At 43.3% G+C, this 19,344-nt stretch overlaps 1 protein-coding gene across 13 annotated transcripts in view; it reads right to left on the bottom strand.

Moving 5' to 3' along the window:
* KDM2A (lysine demethylase 2A) overlaps window positions 1-19,344 on the bottom strand; it is a 119,701-nt gene that overhangs the window by 12,443 nt on the left and 87,914 nt on the right. For 10 of the 13 annotated variants that reach the window (XM_064287714.1, XM_064287713.1, XM_064287715.1 and 7 more), the window contains 4 exons: window positions 15,837-15,963; window positions 13,715-14,112; window positions 9,467-9,604; window positions 1,591-1,674 (listed from right to left, as the gene is read on the bottom strand). In XM_064287714.1, the coding sequence (XP_064143784.1) occupies window positions 1,591-1,674; window positions 9,467-9,604; window positions 13,715-14,112; window positions 15,837-15,963 (747 nt within the window). Of the gene's footprint in view, window positions 1-1,590; window positions 1,675-3,852; window positions 3,878-9,466; window positions 9,605-13,714; window positions 14,113-15,836; window positions 15,964-19,344 lie in introns of those variants that run through there. The other 3 variants (XM_023559551.2, XM_064287720.1, XM_064287723.1) reach the window with 3 other exon arrangements.

Consider the following 19,344-nt stretch of genomic DNA (forward strand, 5'->3'; position numbering starts at 1 on the left):
ACCCAGGGGCCAAATTCGGCCAACCACCTGTTTCTGTAAATGAAATTTTATTGGCACATAGAGAGGCTTGTGTACATACTTGTCTATGGTTGCTTTCATGCTACAATGGCAGAACCGAGATGTGGCAACAGAGACTGCATGGCCTATAAAACCTAAAAGTATTTACTATCTGGACTTTCACAGAAAAAGTTTGCCAGCCCTGCCCTACCCCTTCAGTCTACTACTTCAGTCCCATCCCTCTTACTCTGCTAAGCTGTAAGAGTCACCCCTCCCTGAAGCTTTCTGGATAAGCACTATGTACTGTCACTCCAATATTTCCTTATTCTGAATATGACGACTCCGAACTTACTCCTAAACGAGACAGTAAACTACTGGAAGGTGAGACTGGTCTCGTTCATCTCTTTAGTTCTCTGAGCCCAAGCATATGACCTTGAACATAGCAGACACTCCAATAACACTGAAGTGTGGAATAAATCTCTCCACTATTTTTAAAACAATTTTAGCACTTATATTTACCCTTTTCAAGGACAAGGACCATGTCTGTTATGAGTTCTTTTATTTCTAGTCATGTCTTAAACACTTTTCTGACACAAAATACTAAACAGCCAAAGGTGACTGGATTGTTTTGAGGCAGGTCCCATGTGGCCAAGCAGAAGCCAGGTGGGACTCCTCCGTCTAGGAAGGACGACGTGGTTCTAAAAAGACATCTTTCAGCCACACAGCTTTACATTCTGCCTAAACCCCCTTGGAATGTGATGGCTTTGCAAGTTTCTGCTGCGGAACACCAAAGAGTGGCCTAATTTACTTGCCAGACTCACAGCCAGGATCAGAATGCTATCACTTGCTTTCATTTAATAAATAACCTTGATGGAGGACAACATGGGAAAATATTACCCAGGCTCTACCTGAAAACCAAAAAAACAAAACCCCAAACTCATTGCTGTCGAGTCAGTTCCAACTCGTGGTGACCCGACAGGATAGAGCAGAACTGGCCTTGTAGGGTTTCCAAGAAGAGGCTGGCTGGTGGATTCGATCTGCTGACCTTTTGGTTAGCAGCCATAGCTCTTAACTACTACGCTACCAGGGCTCTGACCTGAAGAGGCCTTAAAATTCACAACTGACAATTTATCAGCTGATGGGTTAACTCCTTTCTTCTCTCTTTTAATTCCATGCTGAAAAGTTCAAATTCTGGGGGCTCTCAAGAGCATGGACTCACCACAACAAAGAAAAACCCTGGCCTTTTTAATAGATAAGTAATTAACTCGTTTTAAACCCTATCTATGAGGATAACTGAGTCACCGGGTCAGAGGACAGAAACTGGTCCATTGTGGGGACCAAATGCACACCTTGGCATCTGAATCTGGAAGGAGGCCTCCCAGTGTGATAGTTTTGTTAAGACAGTCACCTCCAAAGATAGCCAATTACCCTGACCAAAGAGTCATCGCTGAACGGCTTAATGATTTTCTGTCCGTTTCTATTAATGCGCCAAATGCTGTCTGCTCTCTAGTTGTTCTTTTTCTTTCTGGAATGGCACTGGTCGGCCAGCAAAACACTTAAGCAGCCTGAAGATCCAGCAGAATAGTTTCTTACCTTATCCCTTTTTGGCCACTGTACTATGGGGACTCCAGTGAGGGCTAACTTGGGATCACTGTTGGCAAGCTCCTCCAGCAAAACCTAAGGGTGGGATAGCAGAGAAGAGGGAAAAGCAGGCCATGGTGAACAAAGAGCCAACAGTCCCAAGAGGTGACACAGCATCAGTCCCCCAAGCACCAAGAGGAGGGCAGGCTGTATTTTCCCTCTATATAGAGACTGACTGTAAACAAGGAAATCAGAGGTGAAATAGAAAACACAAACTTAGACTGGTGTGGTCCTACCAAGACTGCACTTCCCTTTGCTCCCAACCCCTTACTTGTGCATTCACTGTATATTGTATACACTTATACTCAAGCAACCAGGTACTGTGGTGAAAAGTGCTACTTCTGTAGCCGACAATGAACCTTCATCCGCATCACCCCTTCACTTTTCCACATCACTTAATGAATGTTATCAGGTAGTAAGTAGTGCCCTCATTTTGTAGAGGGAAGCAAAGTGGCATAAAGATGATTGGCTAATACAGAATTAACGATACGAACACCAGAGCCTTAACATCCTGATTCAACCCAGGCCTGTTCCTCTAAGGCTGATTACAGGTATCTCAATCTCAAAGCAACCTTTCTCTGCCTCCCTCCCTCGTTCCCTTCCTTCCTTTGCCTCTCGCTCGCTGAAACACACACACACACACACACACACACACACACACACCACCACCACCCCCCCCCCAGCTATTTACCTTTATTCCTATAAGTGGGGCAGGAACGATCTTTGGGGTAACAGTTCTCACGGCTTCAGCCAATCTAGTCCGAATGACTTGAGGAGCAACGCCACAGTAAGAAATGCCACTTAAGTGAATCACACTCGCTGAGTGTTATTTTGAAACAAACCTTTTATGTTTTAGACAGAAATTTCTGAAGCCTAAACCTCCTAGCCACTGAAATCCCTCGTCCTCTGACCTCGGGAGCCCTAAGGCAACGGCATCTGCCACACCGAAAGAACGCCGACCAGGAGATGAGTTACACCATCCCCTTCCCAGCTGCCTTGGGTGTGTACAGGATATTAACTGTTTCAGAGAAAACTACCCTTTGATCCTGGACAGGTCAGCATGCCTGGGCCATCTCTAACAATCATTCTCCTAGTCCTGTGGGCTCTGCACCTGGAGACCAAGACTTCCTGAAGCAGGAGGTATTCCCCTACCAAGCTCTTTCATCCAAAGCCTGAGGATCAGGTCCCAAATCCAAGCCGGGACTGGGAAAGACCCTCTAACTCAAACGCAAGAAGCTCCTCCACGAAGACTTCCTTTGCCAAGTCTCCAGATGCCTCGCCCTCCCCCAAACGGATTTCAATTGCAGCCCTTTTATTTACTTGGAGTTGCTATGGCACCCCTATTCTGGAGCCTCCCGTTAGCACCACACTGCGTGGGGGTGAAGAGGTGGGGTGTGTGCCACGTGGGACAAGGCTCTGGTATGGGCTCCCGAGCTCCCTAGGGTGAAAATCCAGGTCCATTCAAAATGTGTGCTGGGAGCGCCCAGCTCCCCTCCCCCTCCGCCTGCCCATTTCCTCTGCCCGAGAGCCGCGCTATCCACAAACAGGGACTTTCCACTCTCAGCAAAACAGACCGCACAGAGTGGGAAGGAACTTCGCTGTTCTCACCAAGAGCGGTCTAACTTTACCTGCAGAACTGGCGGGGGATTGGGCCGGTGGGTGGACAACTGTCTGCTGGGGGCAGCTGTGCACACACCCACGACTCAGTGACGGGGTGTGGAGGGGAATGCAGGTTTCCTCCCAAGCCCGATTTCACTGGGCCGTTCAACCAAGCACGCCCTGCTCTCAGGAAAAAAGGCAGACTCCAGCTGAGGCCCTTCCAGAACCATATAAAGAAGCCACCACCCTCACCAGAGGAGGCCTGGGGTGGGGGCATGGGGGAGGAGTGCGGAAAGGCAGCCGCCTGTCTAGCCTCCCGGCATCTGGGAGAACATTCGAACCCAAGCTCACACACCACAGATCACAGGAAGGGGACGAGACAGAGGCTGTCTGGGCAGGGAGGGGGAGAAAAGTCCCCAAAGCTGAGCAACCCAATTCAAAAGCACATTCCACCAGGTGAGGAACAAGTGCAATGACGGCTCGACCACCAGAAGTCACACAGCATTGTCCTGGACCAGCCCAGCAGGCAGTTCTTCCGCCTCTTCGCCGAGACACAGCCCCCACAGTCACACACAACACCCTGAACCAGAAAGGGCTGCCGCCCGCCTGCCTGACCTTGCGTCTCGTCACTCCGGAGCTGCCGAGGCTCTTGGTTGAAGTTTCCCCAGCGTCTTTGTTTTGTTTTCTGTTATCGGAAGTTGTGCTGAGGAGTTAGACTGTCTGCCTCCAGGAAAATCCTGCTTTACTTGAACATTCTGGAACCTCCCGGAGCACCAAGGCAGGGCAGCCCAGCTTAAGCCCTGCAGGCTCCCAGCAGAGCAGCGCGCAGCCCAAGCTCCCTGCCAGCCCTCAGCTCGCGCGGCTTCCTGTGCCTGCGAACAATGCTGCTGCGTCACCCACATGCAGCTCCCAGAAATGCTTTGCAACGGAAGGCGGCAGGCGGGGAGCCGAGCGAGCCGCGGCCCAGGCTGCTGCAGCCGGGAGGGGGAGGAGGGGGAGGAGGGGGAGGAGGAGGGCGGCGTGCTCAGGGCGCCCCCTCGCCATTGGAGGAGCCACGGGAGGGGCCCGCCCGCCGCCGCCCTGCAATCGGAGAAGCCGGCGGCCGGGCTTGGCCGACTCCACCAGGCGCCAGCGGGGAAAGGGCTGGCTTTAACCCATTCCGCATCTCGTCCCACATTCGTCCTTGTCTCGTCCACACACTTCCCCTCAGGGCCACCTCTTACTGTCACAGCTACAGCTTTCTGGTGGCTGTACACACTCACTCCTCTCTTCTCACACACCTGGAGGTGCCCAAGTCCAGCTCCCGAGGGCGAACTAGGCGCCCAAGTCCGGTCCTCCGTGGGTAAACTAGCTCCTGAGCTGCCTTCTCTTCCCGGGCACACACACTGGCTTTGCCTGCCCACACTGACTCCGTCCCTTTGCCGCGGCCCAAACTGTTCCAGAACTGGCATATATGCCTCCGGAAATACCTTCAAAAATGACATTTCAACCAATATTGACATATTAAAGAAAATGTCTATTTAATATCAACGACCTCGACAACAGATGCCTCTGGTTATGACTAGGACTTCGACCTCCCTGGGAAAGAGAAATGCCTGTGCAGTGCTCAAGGAGCCCTGGTCGTGTAGCGGTTAAGCGCTTGGCTCCTGGCCGGAAGGTCACTGGTGGTTGGAACCCAACAGCGGGAGAAAGATCTGGCAATCTGCTCCCGTAAAGATTACAGCCCAGGAAACCCTATGGGGTAGTTCTAACTCTGTCACATGGGGTCTCCAAGAGTTGGAATCAACTGGGCACCTAACAACAACATGGAGCTCTTCTCTCGAGGTTCTATCATGACAAATTCAGATGAGCTGGGGCACCGTGTAAGGTCTAGCTGGCTCAAGAACGTGCCCTCTGACCCTGACACAGGAAGCCAGGGAACAGGCACTCCCCAGTCAGCCTCCTCTGACCACAGTGTAAGATGTTGACTTTCCCCACCAAATCATCCCGCCCTTCAGGACAGGACTCCCAGGATTTCCTGTTCTATTCAAATGCATTTCTCTTCCCTCAGGCAAGGAATTCCCTGCATTCCGTCAGGCCCCTCAACACCACTTTCAGATAGCCACTTGACAGACATGCGCTCACAGCCAGGACGGAGTCCACTGAGGTTGGCACTGTGTCTGGGCTAGCGAGAGAGGAAGGTGCCCCTCAGATGGAGTTATAACCTGCTGCGATCTACAGCGTCATGTCGGTCAGTATGGGAGAAGCTCAGCAGGAACAGAACTCTGGGAGCAGCATTTTGACCCCAAGTTTATGTAATCTTTAGACCCTCACAAAAGTAACTTGGTTTTTTCTGGAAATTACAGATGCTGCTTTGACATAAATCTCCAGCATCAAAGAGCCTAGCTTTTACCACTGGCAATGTTCTTATTTATTTCCAAGGCAGTTTGTTGTCTCAGCAAGTTTCTGGTGGCAAGTTTAGAAGCCTAATAAGCTTTCTGGGGCCTGGGGTCTTCCGCCAGGCAGGGGCTGTTAATTTTTACAGTAGTTTACCAGTGTTAAGGGTGACTTCTGTGCTTTTCCACTGAGATCTTCCTGGAAATGTTTATAGGGTGACCTTATGCCTCTCCCTTGCACTTTATCTTAAGGCGCAAAGACCCAGGTGCAATTAGCCTACTTACTATGCTTGAAAAACTTATTTTTCACCTTAGTATTGATAGGTCTTCTCGGAAAATGCTTGTTTTGGTGCTCAGTGCTATCCAGAGCAATGATAAAGTACAAATACTTAGGAGAAACGTCACTCCAAGACACAAGAAAAGTTCAAGTTGTAGCAAGTGCAAATTCTACAGGCCATCAGGAAGAAACAAAAACCAGGTAGGGCACTAAGAAGCTCTCGGTTTTCGAATCACAATGTAACAAGGCCTAATTCCTTACTCCATCACTTTTCTGTCAGTGTGTCCTACTGGCTTGTGAGCTGCTGTGATGCTGGAAGCTATGCCACCAGTATTTCAAATACCAGCAGGGTCATCCATGATGGCCAGGTTTCAGCGGAGCTTTCAGACTAAGACAGACTAGGAAGAAGGACCTGGCTAGCTACTTAAAAACTGGCCAGTGTAAACTTTATGAACAGCAGCGGAACACTGGAAGGCACTCAAAATACGACTGGGGAAGATCTGTCTCCTCAAAGTAGGGTCGATCTTAATGACGTGGATGGAGTCAAGCTTTTGGGACCTTCGTTGGCTGATGTGGCATGACTCAAAACGAGATAAAACAGCTGCAAATATCCACTAATAACTGGGACATGGGATGTATGAAGTATAAATCTAGGAAAATTGGCAATCGTCAAAAATGAAATGGAATGCATAAACACCAATATCCTAGGCATTAGTGAGCTGAAATGGACTGGTATTGGCCATTTTGAACCGAACAATCGTATGATCGACTACGCCGGGAGTGACGAACTGAAGCAGAACCACCGCCACATTAATTGTCAAAAAGAACATTTCAAGATCTATCCTGAGGTACAACGCTGTCAGTGATGGTATCATATTCATACGCCTACAAGTAAGACCAGTTAATATGACTATTATTCAAATTTACCCACCAATGACTAATGCCAAAGATGAGGAAACTAAGTATTTTTACCAACTTCTGCAGTCTGAAACTGATCAAACATGTAATCAAGATGGACTGGTAGTTGCTGGTGACTGGAATGCAAAAGCTGGAAAAAAAGAAGAAACAGCAGCTGGCAGATATGGCTTTGGTGACGGAAACCATGCTGGAGGTCATGCACTAGAAATTTGCCAGACCAACAACTTATTGACTGGGAACAGCTTTTTTCAACAACATCAACAGCAACTATACATGTGGACGTCACCAGATGGCATACACAGGAATCAAGTCCACTAAACATACCGAAAGAGATAATGCAGCAGAACAAGGTGAGGGGCCGACTTCCAAACAATCAGTTGCTCATATACAAGTTCAAGTTGAAGCTGAAGAAAATTAAACAAGTCCATGAGAGCCAAGGTACGACCTTCAGTACACCCTACCTGAATTTAGAGACCATCTCAAGAACAGATTCGAGGCACTGAACACAAATGACTGAAGACCGGAGTAGCTGTGGGATGACACCAAGGACATCATACATGAAGAAAGCAAGAGGTCATTAAAAAAACAGGAAAGAAAGAAAAGACCAAAGTGGATGTCAGACTGAAACCTGCTCTTGAACGTAGAATAGCTAAAGTGAATGGAAGAAATAAAGAGCTGAACAGAAGATTTCAAAGGGCAGCTCAAGAAGACAAAGTATTGTAATGACATGTACAAAGTATTATAACGACAAGTGCAAAGACCTGCAGTTAGAAAACCAAAAGGGAAAAACACAGCCAGCATTTCCCAAGTTCAAAGAACTGAAGAGAAAATTCAAGCCTTGAGTGGCAATACTGAAGGACTCTGTGGGCAAAATATTGAACAATGCCAAGAAGCATCAAAAGATGGTAGGAATACAGAGAGTCACTGTACCAAAAAGAATTGGTCAATGTTCAACCATTTCAGGATGTAGCGTATGATCAAGAATGATGGTACTAAAGGAAGAAGTCTAAGCTGCACTGAAGACACTGGCAAAAAACAAGGCTCCAGGAATTGATGGAATACCAATTGAGAGGTTTCAACAAACGGATGCAACGCTGGAAGAGTTCACTTGTCTATGCCAAGAAATGTGGCCAACCGACTGCAAGAGATCCATATGTATGCCTATTCCAAATTAAGGTGATCCAACAGAATGTGGAAATTATAGAACAGTACCATTAATATCACGTACAAGTAAAATTTTGAGAAGATAATTAGAAAATGGTTGCAGCAGTACTTTGACAGGGAACTGCCAGAAATTCCAGCTGGATTCAGAAGAGGACGTGGAATGAAGGATATCATTGCTGAAGTCTGATGGATCCTGGCTGAAAGGAGAGAATACCAGAAAGATATTTACCTGTGTTTTACTGACTATGCAAAGGCATTCGACTGTGTGGATCATAACAAATTATGGATAACTTTGTGAAGAATGGGAATTCCAGAACACTTAATTGTGCTCATGCGGAACATGTACATAGACCAAGAGGCAGTCGTTCAAACAAAACAAGGCAGTACCGCGTGGTTTAAAATCAGAAGAGGTGTGCGTCAGGGTTGCATCCTTTCACCATACTTGTTCCATCTGTATGCTGAGAAAATAATCCGAGAAGCTGGACTATACGAGGAAGAATGGGTCATCAGGACTGGAGGAAGACTCATTAACAACCTGGGATATGCAGATGACACAACCTTGCTTGTTAAAAGCCAAGAGGACTTGAGGCCCTTACTGATGAAGATCAAAGACCACAGCCTTCAGTATGGACTGCACCTCAACATGAAGAAAAAAAAATCCTCACAAATGGACCTATAAGTAACATCATGATTAATGGAGAAAAGACTGAAATTATCAACCGTTCCATTTTACTTGGATTCACAATAACGCCCATGGAAGCAGCAGTCAAGAAATCACAAGATGAACTAAAACGGACAAATCTGCTATAAAGTGTTAAAAAGAAAGATGTCACTTTAAGGACTAACGCATACATGACCTAAGCCATTTTCAATTTCCTCATATGCATGTGAAAGCTGGACAATGAATAAGGAAGACCAAAGAAGAATTGATACCTCTGAATTATGGTGTTGGCCAAGAGTATTTTATCTACCACGGACTGCCAGAAGAACGAACAAATCTCTCTTGGAAGCACTGCCAGAACGCCTCTTAGAAGTGAGGATTGCGAGTCTACGTCTCATGCACTTGTTATCAGGAGGGACTAGTCCCTGGAGAGGGACATTATGCTTGGTAAAGGAGAGGCTCAGTGAAAAAAGACCAAGACTCTCAACCAGATGGTCTGACACAGTGGCTGCAACAATGGGCTCAAACACAACAATTGTGAGGATGGCCTAGGACTGGGCAGAGCGTTTTCTTTCTGTTGAACACAGAAAGGGTTGCTAAGAGGTAGAACTGACTCCCAGGCACCGAACAACAACAACTCTTTTTTTCCTATTAATTTAGAATTAAAGACAGGCAAAAAAGATCAGAATTAGCAAAAACATGACATAATATCACACAGGAATATAAAGAAAATATTTTAAAGAATTATAAATATTTTAACCTAATCTTATATGTCCCACAGTTGAGTTAGAGTACTTAAAACTTTCTACTCAATAAAAATGTGTGAATTATTACCTTGTTAGTAAAATCCATAAATGAAGTTCTATTTATACAGGCTACTTTTTTTCTATAAAACATCTGGTTTAATGGATTAAGAGCTCTTATCCTGGGTCTTCCGCTAGTTCTTCCCTTTATTAATGCCACACTCACCCCCTAAAGTATCAGATGAAGAAAATTTCTGATTAGTATTTCTGTATATACTTATTACCATAACTGCTTCAGTCTCATCATACTCCTGAGATGAAGCCCAGTGTAAATTTTTAGATCACAGTTACAAAATAAATGGTTAGAGTTTTGCGTAAAAGCAGCAGTAGCCTATTGTACCACAAAGAACAATTTGCTAGTTTATAAATTGAGAGCTTTTCCCATTTACATAATGCTGTAGTCGTCAACTGTGTCATCTAACAGGTAAGTTTATTAACTGATGCATTAAGCAGGCTGGCGTCCCCTCTCTCAGGACAGAGCTGACCACCTTCCCCTGAGTGTTCCCTGGGCGCTCTATGTCACGTACAGTACCTGAAAACCTCTGATGCTATTTCAATACCTGTTCCCCCCACTGGACTGTGAGCCCCCTGAGGGCTGGGACCACAGCCTTGTTGCCTATTTCCCATCAACTCTAAGCCTAGCTTCTGGCACAGAGTAGACAGGCATCGCAGTGGCGGAGAAGTGAATTTCTTAGATTTGTAACTTTTTTCTGTAGTAATGTTACCGTTTAGTAAGCACCTTATTAACATCATCAGTAATTTTCACACTAACTCCACTGAGGCAGATACTGTTTTATAGAGGAGGAAATAAGCTTTGACAGCAACACAGTATCACCGGCAGGCTCCTCCAAATGTTCTAGAGAAAACAGGAAGTAGTAAAGGAGTCAGGAGCAGTGAATTTGTTTCATTAAGTGAGCTGGGTGGCCAGATACACTGACACATTAAAAGCTTCTTTTTATATATGTATATATATGAAAGACTTCTTTATTATCAAAATAAACACGAACAAAACAATAAAGTCTGATCAAAAACGCAAAGTCTTCCAGGTGCCACCCGCCACCCTGCTGCGACTGCTGTCAGAGCTAGTGTGCACCGCTCCCGGCGCCCTGAAATGCACGGCAAACACAGCTTCCTTCCTTCTGTCAACGGGACTGCGCTATCCGTCCTGCTCCATGCCCTGCCTCTTGCTTCAACTGGCATCCAGGACACAACCTCTCCCATTCTACTTTCTGTACACTTTTAGGAGACAAGGTCACCCATGCCCCTCCCAAACAGAACTTTACGCATCCGATTACTTTCTTCTGAGCTTTACCCATTAGTCAATACTTTTTAACGTCCCATGTTTCATCTAATCCCTTTCCAATTCTGTATTCCACAATTCTTTCTTTAATAATGCAGAACTTAACATTTTAGTATCTTCAAAGCCCTTCTACCAGGTTATTAAAATTTCTTCTAGGGTGTACGTAAATACGGTTATCCCACTGCACCGATCTTCCTTTCATCTCTTCTACTAGCTATTTCTGAGAGCCATACAGGTTGCAACAGGAAACAATCCCTCTCTCTGCCGGAGAGAAGCGGCTGTGCTTGCTTGCCTCTTCTACGGCAGTGTCGTCTTCAGTGCCATCGGCTCCAAGTCCTCCAGCACTGCAGAGCCCCCAGCTGTGCCAGGATTCGGCACCTATCCAATCCAACGCTTTTTTCTTCTGAGTGATCCTCAGATTCTCTAAGTATTCAAGCTCTGAACTCACTGTATCTGAACCTCAGGTTAAACATGACTAGTCAAATGTTGGAATAATGAATTCACTGAAGTGCAACTACTTGCAGAGCTCGGTCTTCTCACATGGCTGTATTCTGACTAGGGCACGGGATGAACAAAAGAAGGTGTGACAAGTCTCTGCAGGGAGAGTCCCAATCTAACCCCACTGGCCGCTTGTCCATCATGGTCCAGGCTCCTGTGCCGTGATAGCTTAGTGATGGCAGCCATCCTTTTTGGTGATCTCAGATAAACACAGGGAGTTCTTCACAGTGCTAAGAATCCTCTTTATATGTTTCTTAACTCATTCCCTTTCTCACTGCCTCTTTTTACTCTGCTTAATATTGGATCCCCGTTTGTCTGCCTTTTCTGCCCAGTATACCACTGTACAATTCTGCTTCTTCAGAAACCCCTACTTAATTACGCTGGTTGAACCACCTCAATGACTTTACTCAAGGGAGTCTGTGTATTTCTATCATGACACTTGGCCCTGCACAACTGATTAAACCAAACCAAACCTGTTGCCACTGAGTCAATTCCGACTCCCAGCGACCCTAAAGGACAGAGCAGAACTGCCCCATAGAGTTTCCGAGGAGCGCCTGGTGGATTTGAACTGCCGATCTTTTGGTTAGCAGCCGTAGCACTTAACCACTGTGCCACCAGGGTTTGCTCTAGTGGACCGTAATATGGCTTCTGCTTCCTACAACTGCTATGGAGTCAAATCCATCTATAGATGCCCTTTAGGACTAAAAAGATATTTTTCTTTGTTAAGCATTAGAAATACAGGTATCCAGGCCAAAACAATGTTAGTGTGATATAAACTTCGAACTCTTTTCTTTTAGGGTTCCTAAAGGTGATTACCCAAGTTAACAAATTCTCAAAGTCACGAAGTCACAAATTAACTTTTTTTTTTTTTAAAACAGGCATCCATAATGGAACAGCTACATAAAAATAAAGACTTCTGCAGAAAAGACGACCTTACACCCTTCCAAACTCCCAGAATTATAAACGCCCTATCACATGGAAAGGAAAAAAATGTAAATATCCTTTGCTCACTCAAGGGCAGGAAGTGAGTTTGGGACCTAGTCTGTGAGTCTAGAAAAGTACAGCTACGTTTGTCTTGTTCTCCATTAATCATTATAGAAATGGGACCACACCTACTTGGAACTTTGTCATTTCCTCCCCTATGCTAACAAGCCATGGTGCCACCATATGCTTCTTCTACAGCAAACCTTATAAAAACAAACTATAAAATCAACTGTCCAGCTTCTATCACTACTGAAGCGGACCAACCTCACCAGATTACCAGTACTTTTTTTAGCCTCTTTAATTTTTTAGCTTTTCAATGATGTATAAATATCAGATAAAATTAAAATGTCAATTATAAAAATAAAAAAATTTAAACGTCAACTGTAGCTAAATAAGTTCGAGTCACACCCCAATCTTTGGAATTCTTTCCTGAGCTGGCTGGCAAAAGCTGGGGTGCACCTCAGACGATTATGTGACGGTCAAGGAAAACCTGAACCAGAAATGAGGGATGGAAGGGACCAACTATAACACATTTAGTATGTTTTCCTTGAGGTCGCATAAAATTATTCCCCATAAATTCTTCTGGGACTTAAAATAATCTATGTGACATGTTTTTAAAATAATACAAATTACAAATTGTAGACTAGCCTTCTAATACACATAGTCATGTTCTGCACCCAAGACACAGTTCCAAACACCTAGTTGATTTAAAAAGAAAACTGTTATTCCCAGCTTTACGTTTTCTGGTGTTCACATTAATGGTCCCTCCCTTATGAGGAAACCTCAAAAAAAAGAAAAAAAAAATTTTTTTTTTTTTTTTTAATGAGGAAAGACTTAAAAGAACTCCCTCCAATTCAGACAGCTCAAATATCTGAATTTCTGACAAATAAGCTCATTTCTTTGAGAGCAGTACACGAGGAGTGGGCTAGGCTGTGGTGATTACAGATGCTGGGGGACCTCTTGAAAGAGAAAAATATACAATATGAAGAAACTTCCTAAAGTAAAAGGATGGAGTATGCTTAAAATACTTTTCTCAGAAGTTATTCCCATGTATTTAACTCTTAAAAATAGCTAAATTTGTAACTAAAAGATGCTAAACCTACTCTTAATGTAAGCCTGCATAGAACAATATCTTTCCTCTCAGTCTGCTTGGGGTAAGACAGCTAGAGACTGTTATCAGCTACTTTTGCCCTGAAATAGGCCTCTTTATCTACGGGTAACTTAAGTTTAAATGAATATTTCTTACTACAAACACTTCCTCTGGTTCTCCTTTATTTGGCAGGTCAGCCTGAAATCTGTTTTTAGAACGAAAAATTCCTAACTGAAGATACAAATGTTATTATTTTCACAATGAGGAACTGAAACACTGAGCAACACTAACACACAAGCATGTATTAGCTTCTCTCTGGTTGAATCAAAGATAATCTAAATTTCTGTACCTTCTCCCTCTAAACCCTAGCGAGTCGGGAACTGTCACTCAGTACAACAAGCCCTTACCTTTACATCCGCAATGAGGGCGTCTTCATCTTCTATCCCCGTGGGGACACACTTCTTGTGCAGTGGCAGAGACTCCAACTTATCTACAAGGCAGCGAAGCCCTTCAAGCTCAAAATGGGTCAGATGCACCTGCCTGTCCTTTCGGGGGCTACACTGGGGGTCCCACACCTGGCCATTGTGGGAACCCCGGCTAGAGTCAGAGGATGTGTCACCGGCCAAGGTTTTCTTCAGGCTTGGAAGACTTCGGCTGGCTTTGCCCAGTCCGTCATAATCCAGGTTGACCCCATTAGCTACAGGGCTCGTCAGAATAGAACGCCTACTGCTCAAGCGCCGGGGTTCTCGATCCGCTGCAGCGTCCTCATCCCCATTTCCGGACTCCAACCCATTTAACTCCAAATCTGCAATGGGAAGGAGAAAATGCAGTAAGAACATGCTGCTTGGCCATACGACCAACCAGACAAATAGATGGCATAGAAGGAACTTGGACCTTATGAATGACTAAGTGGTCCCACTGAAAAAATCGCTCTTCCTTATTCCAACCCATTTTCCTAGGTGGCTTTTTTCTCCCTGGTTTCACATATCTTCTGCATATTCCTAAAGCATTCATAGGTGCTGTTTAGTCCAGTGCTGAAAATCACAGTGAAAGGAAGAAGTGGGCTCCTGACTTGGCAGGACAACTGAAGTAGTGGTCAATTGGATTTTTCAAAGGTTGGGAAGGGCTCACTCTTTGAACTGTGTACTAGGAGCAAGTTACCTATGAAGGTGGCTATAAATAAGTTTCAAGCTTAAATTTGGGATTATGATTTCATTATCTCTTAAAAGAGTAGACAGTATGAAGCACACAGATTTAAAAAGTAGCTCTGTCCAAAGTTTTGGTCATAAAACTTAAGCTTTGGAGTTTGGCAACACAGGTAACAAAACAAAACCAAGTGAATATTTTTGAAAAGGAAGATTTTGATATCCAAAAGAAGTAAAAATAAAAGTTTTATGAAAGAATTTGAAAATGTTCACCGACTTTTTATGATGATAATGATGAAAGTAATACATGTTCACTATCAACAATTCAGAAAATGGAGGGAGGTGCAAAGAAGTAAATACATCCTCCCTTACCACCTCGCCCCGCCCCGTCTTGGGGGGAGAATTAAAGAGTGTGCTGCATTTTCTTTCCATCTTTTTCTATGCATATGTGTATGGCTATGATTAGACATTTTTAAACAAGATTGGGATCATGCAAAATGCACAATTCTGTATATTGCTTTCACATAGTTGGGTGAACATTTTTACTTACAAATGAGAACATAAACATGAGTAAAGTTATGTAGTAAGAGGAAAATACTAGGTCAAAAAAGTACATTGCTTGGGCTGAAGATTCCATTGAAATATGTGACTACAGGACATTACAATTTTGGCTCCTCTCCTTTTAAGGCATGGAACAGCCTAAGTGAAAAAGTGTTGTTGAAACAATCCTGTCATCCAATAGGATATTTTTCTTGATAAACGTGGGGAAACATTAAAGAACAAGGGTTAAGAGCATAAATTTTAAGGGGCTGACCAACCTGGGTTCAAGTTATTTATGGCTTTGCCATTTACTAAAAGTAGGATTATGAACAAGTTTTTTAACCTCCTTGAGCCTCAATATTCCCATCTGTAAAATGGGGATAGTAACACCTACATCATAGGTAATTATACAAATTTAATGTATGTAAATTGCTTAGTGTAGTGCCTGGAATATAGTAATAAGAGTTATTACTATAATAACACAACCCTCTTTTTATTGTGCCAAATACCATTCTTAATCCAACAAAACACATTATAGACAAATGATCATCTTTTTAGAGGAGCTAAGTACTGATAACTCAGACAGAGATAAGATCCAGAGAATTTAATTTAGTCCAGTAATTCACATCTGGGTAGGAGATCAGCTATGACTAGTGCTCAGTTCAAATGAATGAATTTTGACACTTCTGAGTAGATTAAAAAAAAAAAGAAAGAAACCAATAGAAAACAAACAAAACTAAGCCATCGAGCAATGTGGCCCACTCAACATTCCCGGTCTCACCTTCAGTCCTGAATGTTGTAAACAGTGTCTTGGTGTGGAAGTTCAGGCAGGTGGGGCACTTACCCATGCTAAGGGACTCTTTCTGAAACTCCTTAGTGAGGTGGGAGCGGTTGGTTATGCAGTACACGTAGCGTTCCAACACGTACCAACACATCTCATAGTAGAATGGGTAGCGGAACTTATTTGGAACCTACATAGGAAAAGAAGAGTAAGAAAAGTCAGCCGGTGACAATTTTCAAGGAAAGAGAGTAAGACAAACTAAGCCACTGCAATAATTAACCCAGGAAGAACTTTTGTCTAGTCAGCCTGTTGGCATTTGAAGCAAGAATTTACGTGGATTGGTCACCTTAGAAAATGTCGGTCTTGGGACACGTTCACTAAAGGTAAGAGGTACCTGGAAAGACCATTCAAAGCCACCAAGATGTTGTTTAGATTGAATGGGCAATCATTAAAAAGAAAATTCTGGGTTTTTGGACAGAGGAAAATATTGGAATAAGGTACAATATACTTAATAGAGAAAATTGTTTTAGAGTTCTTAGGACACAAAGGCAGGACATGCGCTCTTGCCTTTATTATATGGCTTTACCCTGAATCAGAAGGCAGCGGAACACAGGAACTAATAGAAAAACAGGACATGAGTTGCAGTTCTATGTTCTTACAATGTCCTTACATATACGAAAATACAATTAGAGACTCTGTCTCAAAATGGGTCAAGTCTAGGACACGAGACTATTTTCCCCACTATCGACTCTCAGCTTGTCTGCCTAGTACTTTGTAGTTTGCCAAGACGGTGTGTTCACAAATCAGATTAGGGTTACATATGACCTAGTCAGTCACTGCCTTTAGTGTTCTCTTTTCCTTCTCCCCCAAAGTAGCATGAGATTATTCCAGCTGAATAATAATAATAGCAAGTGCCTTTTAGATCTGCCAGTCAACGACAAGGAAAATCAGCTGGACTCATCAATGAGGAAGACCAGTGATGGGGATTATCCTAAACATATTGTGCTGTCTTCTTCTAGAGAGAAGCCAAACAATTCATTTCAGATTGCTCTGAATATGCAGCCCTTGAGAATATTCCCATCTCCTCCCATCTTGAAGAGATGATTTCACCTACCCCTTCTCAAAGCCCCATGTCAGGTAGTCTTCCTGAATCAAGGAGAACTGGATGGGAGTCCCTTTTCAGAACCCTTCACCAGGTCACAGGGCAACACTGTGGAATGAGGAGACCACTTTCCTCATCGCGAGGCAGGAGAGGTATATACTTTTCATCATCAGCCTCGTTAGTTTTCCAATGCAGAGTAGCCAGGCCCTGAGTCTGGGGCTCTTACATGGCTACAGCTGTAACAATTAAGTTTCTCCTCCCTTACTTTAAAAGTCAAATTGATTTATTTCTGGTAAGTGGGGACAAGAATTAATAGGTATTTGGTTAAAAAATATATATATATCTATATTACACACTGTGCCTCTCCACTAGCCTTTTAAATATATCAGCACTTTCCTAGAAGGATCTCTATTAGGAGTTCAGGACAACTCCAATCTCTAAAGCCCTCTGGAACTCTGTTGAGAGCTTGGTAATAGAAAGGAAAAAAAAATATATACATATATATATAACAAAACCACTGCCGTCAAGTCGATTCTGACTCGTAGCGACCCTATAGGACGGAGTAGAACTGCCCTATAGGGTTTCTAAGAAGCGCCTGGCAGATTTGAACTGCCGACCTCTTGGTTAACAGCCATAGCACTTAACCACTACACCACCAGGATTTCCATATATATATAAGGGCATTAAACTTTTGACTTTTTTACTTCGAACTCATCAGACTGTATTAACAACAGCCAAAATATTGCACACCCGATCTGTTCCCACTACAGTTTACCTATACTGGTCAAACACCACAGAGCAGATCAATTTCTAAAACTGGGTTAGAATTTCTTGACTTTTTTTTTAAATCTTCATACAAAAACTTTGAGATGTTAAACATTACCAGTTGAATAATTACCAACACTCAAGTTAAAATAATAAATTTCTACATTGGTATGACTAAACCATAACACTGCCTTGAATTTACAACTTTTTATATTTCTTCTGTAAGATATTCTCTATATAGTTTCTTTTAAATTAAACTGTAAGTTTACAGATATTAGTATCAGTTTTGGCATATAAAAGTTCAGGGTGGAAAACCTCTAAAAAACCAAACCCGTTGCTGTCGAGTCAATTCCAACTCACAGCAACCCTATAGGGCAGAGCAGAACTGCCCCACAGGGTTTCCAAGGAGTGGCTGGTGGATTCGAACTGCTGACCTTTTGGTTAGCAGCCGTAGCTCTTAACCATTGCGCCATCAGGGCTCCTTGGTGTGGAAAGCAATAAAAAAAAAAGAAAGAAAGAAAAAAGCTGTGTGTGTGTATATACGTAGGGGATCCAATGAAATTTTTTTAGAAAAACATAAGAATTCCTTTTTTGGAATGAAAGAATTAAGCCATACTTAGGAAAAATAGAATAATATGGTGGTTAGATACGGAAATTTGACATTTTCTGATATAAAAAGTCTAGAAATGACAGAAATCAAGATGTGTTTTTACCAGTTTACCAGCCTGCAGGAAGCTTCATGCAAAGGTAAGATGCCCATCTTATCTCTGACACTGACATGTATCTCCCTGCAGTGCTTAGCTACACCCTACAGTAAGGCCTAGTGGGTATCCTGGTCCCTGAGACTGAACAGCCAACTAAGCCACAGGTACAACAATTACCTTTAACCACAATGGTATGCTTTCTAAAAACTGATTTTCAGACCACATCTCACTGCAGGTAGGTGATATTACTTTTTAGAATGATTCTGAGTTAAACAACAAAATTATATATTTTTTCTTTTGAAACATTTTGACTCTTTTTATAGATACACCTTTACTACCACTTCGAACTTACGGAACCACTGATTATCTCTGGCAGTTTCATTACTCTAACAAACAAGCAGCAATGCACTTTTATAGAATTTATTGCGGAAGCACTGATTCCTCTAACTCTACTACTGGGGTAATCCCCCTAACATCACCAATAATACCGGCCTGTGTATAAGGGGCTAGCTAGCTCCTAAACTAAGAAGATGCTTCAAAGAAAGGCACCAGATGGTTAACTGATCATGTTCACAGCATATGAGTAAGTGAGCATTCCTTCTGAAAGTTGTGAATTCTCACTAATTGCTGTTTTTTAATTCTGAAAACTCAAATTTACCAAAAAGTTTTACAGTATCATGAACACTTGTATACCCTGTTCCTAGATTCGCTGCCAACATTTCTCTCCATTTGCTAATCTCTATTCATAATATAGTATTATTACTTTTTTCTTGAACTATCAGTAAGTGAAAACACCAGGACTCCTAAATACTCTATTGTTGTTTTAATGTCAATACCATCTAGACTTTCATCGTATGTTATTTAGCCCTTACCAACCAGGATTCTGATAGATAATTAAGCTATAATTCCCTAAGCCATGGCTCAGCAAACAACAGTTAGTGGATTTGGTCTGCTGCCTGTTTTTCTAAGGTCTCTGAACTAAGAATGGTTTTCACATTTT

Source organism: Loxodonta africana, chromosome 7, assembly GCF_030014295.1.
Source record: "Loxodonta africana isolate mLoxAfr1 chromosome 7, mLoxAfr1.hap2, whole genome shotgun sequence".
In the NCBI taxonomy this organism is placed as follows: domain Eukaryota; kingdom Metazoa; phylum Chordata; class Mammalia; order Proboscidea; family Elephantidae; genus Loxodonta; species Loxodonta africana.